The sequence below is a fragment of the Globicephala melas genome, chromosome 5 (assembly GCF_963455315.2).
Source record: "Globicephala melas chromosome 5, mGloMel1.2, whole genome shotgun sequence".
Lineage (NCBI taxonomy): Eukaryota > Metazoa > Chordata > Mammalia > Artiodactyla > Delphinidae > Globicephala > Globicephala melas.
This window is the reverse complement of record NC_083318.1, coordinates 69,671,606-69,685,935: the sequence shown is the minus strand read 5'-3', so window position 1 is coordinate 69,685,935 and position 14,330 is coordinate 69,671,606. Positions and strand designations below refer to the sequence as shown.

Sequence of the window (14,330 nt, the reverse complement as noted above, 5' to 3'; positions counted from 1 at the left end):
CTCCCTCCATTTTCATAAAGTCTGGTGCTTCGTGGATTCTTTTTTCTGGCCACCTTAGACTGATCCTCTCTCTTTGACTTGGGATCACTGTTTTCTCCAGACGTATTCTTCAAGTCTGTGCGTACATTTCTTTGATACTTGTAACTTGCGTAGCAGTGGATGTTGTCATAATATAATTCTCAAACCATCAAAAACGTGAGTCATGTAAATATGGAATGAACCTGTATCAAAGTTTTATCTAACTCATTAATTAAGGAGTAATTAAATAGTAAAACGGTTCAAAATCTTTTTTGAGAAATGCCTATAAGTAGCCATTAAATTTTTTTCAAAAAAGGATACTAGAATGCGATTACCAGATTCGATACAGAAGTAGTTAATATCCTTCAGGGCATCAAAACCATAACCTTTGGGGCTCTTTTCTACTGAACAGGGATCTATAAGTTAATATGCAACTTCACAGTGTTTGGGGTCAAATCCAATATTAAACAGCAAACTCAAACTCAAGTATCTTCCCCTAGAGACTTAATAATCCTTGGGTGGACTTTTTAAACGATACTCCATACTGACATTGCAGGGACACGCTGTACTCCTTTCTGATTTCCAAGTCTTGCATAATTTTTTAACATATACTTGACTATTACAAATACTTGACTGACTCAACTATATAGGTGTAGTTTATCAAGTTCCTTAATGCCTCGTCCACACTTGTGCATCCAAAGGCTGTGCAACATGGCAGAGCACTCAGTGGGTCACTCACTCTATGACTTTCATCTACCATAACACTTCTGCTGTTATTCTCCTCTACCGTAAAATGAGAAACTGGAATAATGTGATCGCTAGAATCTCTCCTAGCTTTACAGTGTGGTTATTCTTTAAGAATGGAATTATAAAGGGCAGAATATCTTGGTCCTTTAAAATAACATGGAATACACAATAGGGTCCCCTAATGGTCTTTGATGAATTCTGGGCAGACTAGCTCTCTAATTATCCTGGAATGTCTGAGAAACTTCCCCTGACAAGAGGTGTGGCAATAGCTCCTGTTAGGCCCTTGATTTAATTGGTCTGTATACGTTGTCTAGTGCCACACTAATGCTGCATAACAAAACAACTACAAAAAAAAATTTGTTTTCAAGTCTGAGTCAACTGGGAAGTTCTGTTGATCTTGATTAGGCTTGGCTCAGCAGTTCATCATTTCTGAGCTGGGACAAACACAGGTGTCTAGTGGTCAGCTATCTATTGGGCGATGTAGGATAGCCTCACTAGGATGACTGGCTCTGCTCCAAAGGATCTCTCCAGCAGGCTAGCCCAAGCTTGTTCTTGTGGTGTTGGTGGCAGTGTTTTGAGAAAGAGTGGAAGCAAGCAAGGACTCGTAAAGCTAAGACTCAGAAATAACTCACCCCCACTTCCACCACATCCAGTTGGCCAAAGAAAGTCATAGGAAGTCTGTGGGGAAATAGAGTCCATTTCTTGATGGGAGGAGAAGGGGAAATTCATTTTACAAGGGGCATTAATATGGAGAGGGAGGACAGATTGGTGCCATGTTTGTATTCAATCAGCCATATTAGAACATCATTCACAGTTGGGATTTCAGGATGTTCCAGGAGGATTCTGATCTGGAGGGAAGGAAGACAGGGTCCTATAAGTGTTCTTGTGCTTCCTTCTGGGGTGCAGTTAAGTCACTTAGAGTTAGTTTCATCTGTTAAGGTCTTACTTTTAAAATTCAGTAGGCAGGATTAGAGCAGTCTTAGGGGGTAATTATTCCATATTACTGAGGCAGGGCCCTTCTGAGGACTTTACCAAATGCTACATGAATGTTGAGATTTTCCATTATGTCTGGTGGGAAAATGCACTATTCCTGGCTTGGTATGTGCTAGGTACCGTTTCTTCTAATCCTTTCAGGTGGTTCTTTTTGCCTTGGGTAGTTACACTCAAAAATGGATCTGTGCTTAGCAAAATTCTCAGTGGGGACTCTTCAGATTTTTTGGACTTTTCTTTTTGGCATCACCTTCTCTGGTACCTTTTCCTGTGAACTCTAGCCACCTTGATTTCCTCACCTTCTCAGCTTCATCTCCTCAATTTAGGTAGTCTGTCAGATTGTTCCTGGATTCTCCTTTCCCGCTCTATAGCATGCAAACTCAAGTTCTTTTCTTCTCTCTCAATGATTGTGTCCTATGTTGTCTAATGTCCAGTGTCTTCAGAAACAGTTGTTTTACAAATGTTTTTAGTTTTTTTGTTATTTCGTGCAGGAGAGTAAATTCAGTCCCTGTTACTCCATTTTGGCCAGAAGTAGAAATCTCCACTTCTTAGAATTTAGTCTGAGGGAAAATATGAGTTTCTAAAGATTATGGGCAACCCAACTTTTGGTGGAAGAGGGCAATATGCAAATATCAGACTATATTTGAAAATATGTATTTCTCTCCTGCTTATCCAGTTGGTCCTTTATTACTCCCTTCCCTTCTCTTCTTGGTATATTTAGCATTTTGCCACAGTTTGACCCATCATTCTGTTTTACTTTTTGTATATTTTTGATTGTGTCATGTGTGGGTGTGCATTTTATCTTCCTAGTGATATTGTAAACTCTTTAAATGTTGTGGATATTATCCTTCTTTATATTTTTCACCATGTGTATAACATTTTAGAATTAATTCTAATTAATTGATTATCCCTTTCTGTAAAGAGGGACTCAAAATCTGAGGATTAATTAGGTGGTGTTTACAATGTGCTTTGTAGAGGAAAAGTACAGGGTAAATAACGGTACCTTGAACTTTTAGGTGGATGTCAATTTTGGTTTCACTTGTCTCCACCTAAATTGGCTGCCGTATTTTAGACTACAATTGCTCATGAGTTCAGCTGCAAACTGTTTAGATGAATACTTCAGGCTGACATGAAGAATACGTTCTAAACCTCTCAGAACCTGCTTTGGCTCTGCATGTTGTGAGGCTTTTTCTTCTTTCTCTACTCAGGGAACTTGAAGCCATAGTTTACGAGTATATAAGATATGGATTGAACACTTTCAACCTGCTTGATAAGTGTAGTATTGAAAAGAGATTCTACTTGTAGAATAAACACTTCTCTGCAAGGGAGTTTACAGTTAATTGTATATAATATTATCCATAAAATTCCTTGCAGACTGGCTCCTTTTAATCACCCACTTGTGAGCTGTTCTTCCTCTCTCTCTCCTCTACTTCTCCATCTCCTCACCCACCATTTATTTCATAAAATGGTGGGGGAAGAGGGTAGAAAAAGCAATTACAGTGTATCCTTACTATAACTCAGAATAAACACGATTAAGGCGGAAAAATGGTTGCAAAAAATCATAGTGTCTTCTAAAGACAGACATGATTATTTGGGGAATCATTTGAGCAATTACTTTCCTTTATTAGTATGGACAGTCTCTACGGTTGGCTATATGGTTATTTGTCATGCCTGTCAAAATATAAGAATTAATTTTAGTACTGACCATCTGTATTCAAATGCAGTCTTGTTCTACAGATAAAATAATTTTATGGAAAATAGTGAATTCCATTTTGATTTAAATACTCTTTATTGGTAAATAGTTTGAACTCAGATATTTATGCAATGATATGGTGATGCTGTTTATATGTATGATACAACATTTTATTTAAAAATGATTTTCCTTTTTTTCGGCTGCACCACGTGGCATGTGGGATCTTAGTTCCTGACCAGGGATTGAACCCATGCCCCCTGCATTGGAAGCATGGGGTCTTAACCACTGGACCGCCAGGGAAGTCCCCAAAATGATTTTCCTTTGTATTTGCATTACTAATTGTGGTGAAAAACTAAAATGCATGAGGATTTCTAGACTTTATATAATAATGTCTATGGAAGATTATGAAAATAATTCCCAGGGATTTGGAAATTAAAGCTTTTGGAGCTTCTGTCGTTTTTAAAGGAATGTTATACACATGTGGATGGTTATTATTGTTTTTATTCTGTGCCCAAAGTAGATATAGTTCTTCCTGTTTATAAAGCAAACATGTACAAAACTCACTGAAATGTATACAGCATATCAGAGAATATTATTTACAATAAAACTCAACAAAGAAGTTGTACAGCTATCATCATGAATTCTTAAAGTCAAATCAAGTATAACTCTAGCTTATAGTCCTAAAAGCCTAACCTTTCTATAGATTTAAATTCTAATAGTTTATAAGAATGGATAATATTTTGAAATAGCAGATGTTTGATTCAGAGTTTCACATATATATATATATATATGTCCTTTTTTAGTTAGGTATTTTTAAGCTTTTACATCAAGTTGAGTGACTATAGCATATTAATAAAGGTTTATTTTATGAAAACAGCTAATTTGTAACTCTTTGACCCATTTAAATTTTGTATAACTCTACATAAAATTACATAGCCAATATAATTTTTAATATACCTTTTCAGAACTCAAATGCCAATCTGAACATGAGAAAAAGAGCCAATGCCTTGGTTCACTCTGAATCTGATGTTGGCAACAGAACTGAGGTGGGAAACCATTCGAGCAAGTCTTCCACGGTTGTTCAAGGATCTTCTGAAGCCACACCACAGTCTTACTTAGCTTCCAGTCCAAACCCATTCAGCCATGCAAATGCAGCTGAAACTATATCCGCCGCAAGAGCAATTCCACCTGCTTCTCCTTCTCCAGCTAGTAGAACTGGGTACGTGCCCCGAAAAGTTCCAGTTGGATCTGCTTCTACCCAGCATGTGTTTGGATCAAGACTGGAGCGAATTAAGACCACAGTTAATAGCATAGGGGCTTCTGGGAAGTTGTCAGCCACTACTGCTCCCTCGGCTCCACCACCTTCTGGATCTGGCACAAGTAAAATAGACAAATATGCCCGCATTCTCTTTCCAGTAACATTTGGGGCTTTTAATATGGTCTATTGGGTTGTTTACTTATCTAAGGACACTATGGAGAAATCAGAAAGTCTAATGTAATTTTGTTGCTATAATAATTTCCTAAAAGATGATGAACTTCATGCAGAATGTCTTTTTAAATGTTTTTAAAGATAAACAGTTGTTCTTCACTAAAATAAAAATTCCATGTAAGTTTTCCATTTAAAAAATTCAAGCCAGTCATTGGGAGAGTTAATTAATTCCTCAGTGAAGGGAAAGTGAGCCATCTTTCATTTCAGAAAGATGATTTAAATAGAATCAATTCAACATTCAAATTAGACAGGATACAGACCATCCTGGAAAGTTGGGACAAGAAAAATAGGGCTATTAGAGATCCATGGTGCATATTTATGCATTGAAATTTGAAAACAGACTATGACATTTTCTAATACACACTATGAATATCAACCAGCCACCCTAAATTTCCCAGTGGCACTGCCCTTAATCAGAATTATCGGATATGATATGCGGTGACCTTTGGAGATCCTCTTAGTATCTTCAAGAAAAGGACTTTCCCTGTTAAATGAAACATTTTTAAAAGGAAAATGGAACACAACAAATACTGACCAATAGAGTGAAACCTCTGCTGCAACAAAGACAGAGACCAGGGAAAATGTGTTCCCTGCATGTTGGCCAAACAGGACTTAACAGTTGACTTGAAAATTTGTGCTTTGAGCCAAAGTTTAACTTATTGTATGAATTCCTTTTGATAATAGTTCATTCAGTTATGTATTCTTTCAACATAGAGTTATTCAGAGCCTACCACGTTCCAGGCACTATGCTAGACACTGTCTCTCTAGATAAGCTTATTCACCTTTACCTGCAATGTTACTCAAATAGTAGAACAGTCAATGCATGCTAATGAACCATCAACTAGCAGCAGACACTGCATTCTTTAAAGGAGGAAATTTATTTAGAGTCTGATGACATATTCAAAATATTTGTTTCTCCTATATTGATAGAGGATAACAAGTGTATTCTTCATAGAGCCACTTTCGAGATTAGTACACATTAGCACAACTTCAGCAATTGACTTCAGAGTATAACGAAAATGTGGTGCAGATTGTTCTCTAAGTGAAAAGCACTGTGTACCTCAAAGTAGAAATCTGGGCACTGTAAGACCTTATAGATTACCTGTCTCAAATTCGATCAGAATCACAGAATATAATTTGATCAGAATCACAGAATCATCAGAATTAGGAATCCAGTACAAGGCTTTTTAGATGCTTTTCCCAACATAGATCTATATCAACTGGTGAAATGCTAAGCTTCTAGGGAGTTTTTGTGTCCATAGTTCTGTATTTCTGGGCAGTTCTGTGTTTATTTTGGAGGGGGGAGTTTTTGTATAGTTTCATAATGAAGGTGAGTATTTTAAAAGAACAGCAAAGGCCTGGAGTAAAGAAAAAAAATTATAGCCAGGGCGTAGAATACTGCTGACTCTGTTATGCAATTTATCAGGATTTTCATGAGCTGATTTTTCTTTTTCATTAGGTAGGCTTAACAACTTAATTGAATTTCTTGCAGCAGTCCTAGGCCACTAAATCTGGGTCTAGTTTTTTACTGTGTTACTTCCAAGATTTTTCTTCTGTACTTCTCTCTTCCTGATCTGGGGTAGGTGAATGAATGTGTTCTGGGTGTTTGGGGAACATTTTGGTAGAAATGGCCACCTTGCAAACAGGATCTCTTATTTTTTAGAAAAGAAATGATATTAATTAATTGGCATTAGTTTTTTAGTTGTTGCATTGCCTTGGAATGGTTGTATATGAGACCTGTAAAATGTGCAGACGCCAAATATTAATTATGGGTCATATCTGAGAATTCCTTCTTGGCTATGTCTCTAGGCGTTTCTTAGAATCATCAATAATTTTAAGGCTGAAGAATACTTTAGAAATCATCCAATCCAAACCCCTCATTTACAAATTGATGCCAGTAATATGAAGCCCAGTAAAATTTGTATATATGTATATATTTAATAAAAAGTACTTATACAAAAAAGCTGATAATAAATTATTTCATGAATGTGAGTAGATTTCTAGCCTTGAGGACAATGTTTGAAATTGTGGTTGGAAGCTATGACTGGTCTTTATTCCAAAAAAATGACCTTATTTCTTTGGTAAGGAATATACTCCTTGCTTGTCTGTTAGCCTATTCTTAAGAAATAGTTCATTGGCTTCCTTTTTTAAAAAGAAATTCTTCTTTAAATTTTTACAGATTTTTAAAGGGATAAAAATAAATGATTTTAGATTTGTAGATCAGTGATACAGGTGGATTCACAGTTTTTTCCTTACCTTTGTATTAGAAAAAGATTTTAAAATAAATCAGGTGGCCAAACAAAGAGAAAGGACAAAACTTAACCAGGGATTCTTAATTGGAAGAATAAATTGACCAGTATGTTTACTCATTCGTATGAAAAGAAATTATTTCAATTGCACACAGCGTTAGTAATAAAAACGCATAGTTTGCTTTCCTTAACTCAATTCCATCAAATGAATTCAAAACTAAATTTTTTATTTTGGGCACCATTTCTATCTTTTCAATAACTCAGGGCTGTGTTAAATGGAACACTTTTGTGAAGAAACAGTCACTTTTCACTATGAGAAAATGTCACAAGAGTCATTATTAGAGCCTAAATCCTGGCAATTTGTGAAGAAGAATGGCTGAGAATGATACCTTTGTATGTCTCTATCTTTTTTTTTTTTTTTTTTTTTTTTGCGGTATGCGGTCCTCTCACTGTTGTGGCCTCTCCCGTTGAGGAGCACAGGCTCCGGACGCGCAGGCTCAGCGGCCATGGCTCACGGGCCCGGCCGCTTCGCGGCATGTGGGATCTTCCCAGACCAGGACACGAACCCATGTCCCCTGCATCACCAGGCGGACTCTCAACCACTGCGCCACCAGGGAAGCCCATGTATGTCTCTATCTTTTAAAGATGAAATTCAGAATTGTTTTCTTTAGTACCAGGATCTATATTCTAGCTTTCAATTCCAAGTTGGCCACTAACTGCTACATAATAACTTCTAGTTTCCTCCAGGCATGACTAGGGATGATAATATATTTACATGATTAATCCACAGTTGAAAATGACTTGCATTTGTGTATATACAGAGCATTTGAATAATGTGTACTTTAAATTGGACCTCACAAATCTTGAATTCAAGTCGGCAGAGAGTAGAGTCACCCTTTTTCACAGATGGACATGAATCATAGAGAAGTTAGTGACAAGGATAAAAGCACCGAGCTGGAATGAACTTTGAAAGGTCATTTTTCAGTCATTTAAAAAAATCAAAATTTATGCAAAAAATGATGAGGAACAAAATACCCAAATTTTAAAAAATATGGGATCAGTATTAATAATTTTTCCATTTGCATCAGGCTCTAATATTACTTGGCATGGCATTGGTATAGATGGTGGAAAAAAAGGATGCATGTAATTTTATGACTGTTGATGTGGAGCAAAAAGAGTGATGGCAGGGAAGGCTCCACAGAGATATTAACTGAATTTTGTAGAATGACTGGGAGTTCTTGCCCCTCTGCCTACTCCCACAAGCAACAAAAGCACATTTGTACCGCCATCTGAAGCTTGAAAAGAGTTACATATTTGGAACTTCAAGGGGAACTCTTACTACAGATAGTTCAAGGTATTGGGAGGGAAGGTGAAAGTGGGAAGTGAGAGTTGCTGATGTTGGAAAGACCTGCTGGGGTGGATTAGAGAGAGTTTTGTGTAAATTACCTAAGAGATTAGACGTGATCCTGGATTAGTGGCAATTTATTAAAAATCTTGCAGGATAATAAGATGAAAATGAACATGCTATGCTTCTGTTTTAGAGAAATCATTTGATTGCTGTATGAGCTATGGAATGGAGGGCCATGAATCTTGAGGTAGTACAAAAATTGGGATGTCTAACTTTTCTTTTCCCTCTCAATTAATCTTTGCCTTCTAATTCTTTTTTTAATCCCAGTGACTTCATTGTCATTTGTAAAAATGCTATGAGATTGTTAAAAATAAAGATAGGTATTGCAGAAAATTAAAAAGAGTCTCAAAATCCCACCATGGAGAAATTGTTAATATTTCATGAGTATCATGCCAGATACTTTTGTATAGATGTTTGTTTTGAAAAGCAGACTGATTGATTAAAAGACAGAATTTTGTAAATTTAGGAGCCAAATATGCCATATATGAATGCTGTTAAATAATTTTAAAGCATTAAATTTACCTTTGTCTAAATTTAAGATAAAAATATAAGGGTAAAACTTAAGAAATTATTGAAATTTTTATAGTGTTTAATCAAAGCAGAAGATTTGATGGACACCATGTCTTTTTATCCCAGATTTCAGTCTTTATTTCAGGAATTATTTTTTTCCTATTATGTGTCTAAATGATTTTTTTCAGAATGTTCTTTTGTTTCCATATCTCCTTATAGTATTCTCTACAATCACTTTTATGTTTTTAAACTTGTTGTCAACTTTTGTCAGCCATAACCCAAGTGAGTTTTCAGTTGTGTTTACTCTGTTTTGTAACCTCTAAAATAATTTTCACCTTCATAATGGGCTTCTTCTTTTCCCTTGCTTTCTTGGTCTGTGCCACTTCATTTTTTCATTTCTTTCTGCTTGTTTTTATAATCTGTTCATTCAAATCTCTCTTCTTTGAGCTTCTCACTCTCTTAATGAGATCATGTCTATAATTTATTTGAGACTACAGAGAAATATTTATAAAAATTTTTCCTCTGTTTCGTGAAAAAATTTTTTTCCCTGGTATGAACTTCATCTGCTTTTCCATTGTGTTTTTGTCCTTTGCCTATGTTCCAGGCTGGTTTCTTTCTATTAATCACTGAATGAAGCCAGCTATTTACTGAACTATAGTGTGGGAAGTGATGGGAGAGTGAATCAGATCAGCCCACAGCAGCTATTTAAATTTCAGGTTTCAAGCCCACCTCCCCAAATCTGTTTTATCTTCTGCCCAGGGACCATGTTATTTCTCTGTTGTTGACATCTGGGTGGTCTATTTGGCTCACGGTGTAGAACTCTCAGTTTTACTTTCTCTGCGTTGTTAGTGCTTTAATGGTTATTGCCACTTCTTCCAACTTTCCCACTGTAATGCCAGTAATCCGTATCATCCAGCAGGCTGTTTCACAGCTATCAAGTAGAGTCCACTGGCAATTTTTTCTTTACCCCCATATTTTACCATTTGGGAATAAATAACTGGAAACCTATGCTTTTCTCTTGCCTTTTCATACTCCATGTCATGGTGGCTTCAGTCTTTGGAGGACATCTCAGGACCCTAACACTCAGTAAGATCTATATCCTATCAGGATATGTATGCCAGTTAATATTCTTTCTCCTGTTAGTGCAAATGTCTCTTCATTTGAAAGCTATTTATTATAGTTTATGGTCAATTACTTGTAATTACAGATATGGTTTTCATTTTTCTTCCCAATTTTTCATTATTAGGCTATTTTTGGAGGGATTTCATAGCAGAGGAGTGAATTATAAATGCTTTTATTTCACCCTTCTAAATTGAATTCATCTGTCATTTTTATTTCCATTAGATCAAGGTTGACCAGATTATCTTTTGCTGATATCTTTTACTAACAACGAGAGCTATGTGGTTTTTCCCTTCTGCTTATCAGGTGTCATTGGAATCAGGTATTAAAACTGGATTAAATCTGTGATAATACAATTGATAGAAAGGACTCCCCGTTGGGGAAGGAAAAGAAACTATAATAATAGAAAATAAAGATTTAATATTATTGCAGTTAACCATTGGCTGACATATTCTCAGCCATTTGTATCTGTGAATGGTAGTCTGCATTCCATCTTTGCAGATGTTTGCTGATATACTGGAGCATATTTGTTGTCATTTTACTATTATGTATACTGTTTCCTAGTTCAAACATACAGTAAATCCGGGCTTTTCGTTTTTCAAGATACATACAAATTATTGTTGGTTGATGAGGTAAGGCTTTATGATTTTACCAAGTTTCACTGTAAATTGAATCAAAATCCAAAGTTTTCATGCAAAGCCATGCTCTATGTTACAAGACATTGAATGGCCATAGTAAATAAGAGGTTAAATTTTCCTCTGGTTTATCCTTAATGATGAAAAGTTAACAATTTTCTGCTAAAAGTGTTGAAAACTGAAGAGGAAATATAGTATTCTGTTCGGATTTTCAAGTGGAATATTTCACAAACCAAGGAATAAAATCTTATCTGCTTGACCTCTGAATAATTTTAAGTTGTTTGCTTCATTGTACAATTGAAAATATTCCTTATCATGAAAGTAAAGAATAATAATTATACATATTTTATTATATCATAAAACCTAATTTTGTCATCCTTTGAGCTTCATTATTCTTGCTCAATCAGAAAGCAGATAATAAAGTATGATATTTAAACAGTTCAAAATTTGGTAAGAGATACAGGTGTTTTGATTTCATGGGGATACAGTTTTCTTACAAATTACACATTTCTGGGGCTTATAGCAATCACGTTTGCCTCCCTGAAATTGATGATTTTATTCTGTGTAAGAGTATTATAAATTATAATGAGGTAAATTATAATGAGGAGCACATAGTCATTATGATTTTGTTTTGGCAGATTTATTTTGAAAATAGGGATATTATCAAATGTTGGTTTAGTATTTTTAAATAATTCATCAGAAAGTGATTTTTTTTAATTCTGTCTCTTTAAGCAAACTTCCCTTCTCAAAGTTAAACTTATTACTGGTGGTAATGAACTTCCTTTGCTTCTTAGAAACAAAATTTATACCTGAGCATAGCATGGGAAATAATTCAGGTTTCAACTTCTGCTGGAGAAGGAGTATTTAAGGTAATAAGGATTAAAATTTCCATAAAATTTGATCACAGATACTTATATTTTAAGGTACATATATTGGAGCTAAACTCTGGAATCACTAAAATACAAACATTGTATCCATCTAATGCAATTTTTCAATTTCAATTTAAAACAATAAACATAAATATCTTTGGAATATTTGGGGAGCTTAAGAACTTCTTTTCTCCATATAAATATCCTTCCTTTAAATTGGTCGCAGTATTGTTTCTGACATAATATTTCACGTTTGAAGCTCTGTTTTTACTTACCTTTAATTCCCTGCATGACCAATAACATCTAGGTTGTAGTTTTGCAAAATTCTCATGGTTGGGAAATTTCTTTGTGGGTGACGTGGATGAAGAAAATTTCTAAGGCCCATGAGATCTAATGTGACACAATAAAAGCCTTTATGTGGTTTTGATTAACTAAAAGGGTATCAATTGTGTGTGTACTATATATATATATATATATATATATATATATATATATACACAAAATTTCTTTTCTGATGAGTCAAAATGAATAAAGTATAGATATCTATGACTTAATCCTAACTTGTGAAACCAAAGTTCTGAGAAACTGAAGAATGCTAACTTATAAAAATCTGTGAGCTTATGTTTTAAAATATCTAGCTCAGAATATTAGTGTAATTATTTTGATGAGATGAAGCACTTTGAACATTTCTGATGGTCTTTAATGAAAATTTTGTGTTTTTTTAAAAATATTTTATAATATACCATGAAACATTTTTAATGTAACCTTTCTTGTTCTAAAACAATGGTTTTCTGAAGAAAAATTCAGCTTTTTGATTTATATCTTTTAAAAAGAGAACATACCTGAGAGAAAAAAAGTTGACCACAGATTTTCCACAACATACACACATGTTTGTGTATGATGCACACCAATAAATTACATAGTGTAAGTAGTTTCCTTTTTTGTTGTTCACTTTTATGATATATTAATTAAGTCCCCTTCATACTTAATTGTATTTGTTCAGTTCACCATGATTCTTGTTATGGACTGAATGTTAGTGTCCCTCCAACATGCATATGTTGAAACCCCACCCCACCATGTGATGGTATTAGGACATGGGGCTTTGAGGAGATAATTAGGATTAGATGAGGTCATAAGGGTGGAGCCCTCAAGAATGTGATTAGTACCCTTATTAGAGTCAGGAGAGCTTGCTTCTTCTCTGTGCTCTCTGATACATGAAGATACACTAAAAAGCTGGCAGTCTGCAACCTGAAAGAACCCAACCATGCTGGCACCCTGATCATGCACTTCCAGCCTACACACTGTGAGAAATACATTTCTGTCCTTTAAGGCACCCAGTCTATGGTATTCTGTTATGGCAGCCTGAACTGACTAAGGTAATTCCCTACTCTTTTTTTAAAAAAATTATTTTATTTTATTTTATTATTTATACAGCAGGTTCTTATCAGTCTTCTATTTTATACATATTAGTGTATATATGTCAATCCCAATCTCCCAATTCATCCCACCACCACCACCACCACCCCTGCCACTTTCCCCCCGTGGTGTCCATATGTTTGTTTTCTACATCTGTGTCTCTGTTTCTGCCCTGCCAACCGGTTCATCTGTACCATTTTTCTAGCTTCCACATATATGTGTTAATATAGGATATTTGTTCTCTTTCTGACTTACTTCACTCTGTAAGACAGTCTCTAGGTCCATCCACGTCTCACAAATGACCCAATTTCGTTCCTTTTTATGGCTGAGTAATATTCTATTGTATATATGTGGCACATTTTCTTTATCCATTGATCTGTCGATGGGCATTTAGGTTGCATCCATGACCTGGCTATTGTAAATAGTGCTGCATTGAACATTGGAGTGCATGTGTCTTTTTGAATTATGGTTTTCTCTGGGTATATGCCCAGTAGTGTGATTGCTGGGTCATATGGTAATTCTAGTTTTAGTTTTTTAAGGAACCTCCATACTGTTCTCTATAGTGGCTGTATCAATTTACATTCACACCAACAGTGCAAGAGGGCTCCCTTTTCTCCACACCCTCTGCAGCATTTGTTGTTTGTAGATTTTCTGATGATGCCCATTCTAACCAGTGTGAGGTGATACCTCATTGTAGTTTTGATTTGCATTTCTCTAATGACTAGTGATGCTGAGCAGCTTTTCATGTGCTTCTTGGCCATCTGTATATCTTCTTTGGTGAAATGTCTGTTTAGGTCTTCTGCCCATTTTTGGATTAGGTTGTTTGTTTTTTAAATATTGAGCTGCATGAGCTGTTTATATATTTTGGAGATTAATTCTTTGTCCATTGATTCGTTTGCAAATATTTTCTACCATTCTGAGGTCTCTCTTTTCGTCTTGTTTGTAGTTTCCTTTGCTTTGCAAAAGCTTTTAAGTTTCATTAGGTCCCATTTGTTTAGTTTTGTTTTTATTTCCATTACTCTAGGAGGTGAATCAAAAAAGATCTTGCTGTGATTTATGTCAAAGAGTGTTCTTCCTATGTTTTCCCCTAAGAGTTTTATAGTTTCTGGTCTTACATTTAGGTCTCTAATCGATTTTGAGTTTATTTTTGTGTATGGTGTTAGGGAGTGTTCTAATTTCATTCTTTT

At 35.3% G+C, this 14,330-nt stretch overlaps 1 protein-coding gene across 3 annotated transcripts in view; it reads left to right on the top strand.

The window, feature by feature from the left end:
* Positions 1-14,330, top strand: part of GABRA4 (gamma-aminobutyric acid type A receptor subunit alpha4) — a 256,206-nt gene that overhangs the window by 59,244 nt on the left and 182,632 nt on the right. The window contains exon 9 of one of the 3 annotated variants that reach the window (XM_030880725.2): positions 4,414-7,604. The exons of the other annotated variants lie outside the window; for them this stretch is intronic. Coding sequence (XP_030736585.1) covers positions 4,414-4,947 — 534 coding nt within the window. The 3' untranslated portion in view covers positions 4,948-7,604. Of the gene's footprint in view, positions 1-4,413; positions 7,605-14,330 lie in introns of those variants that run through there. 3 annotated transcript variants of the gene reach the window in all.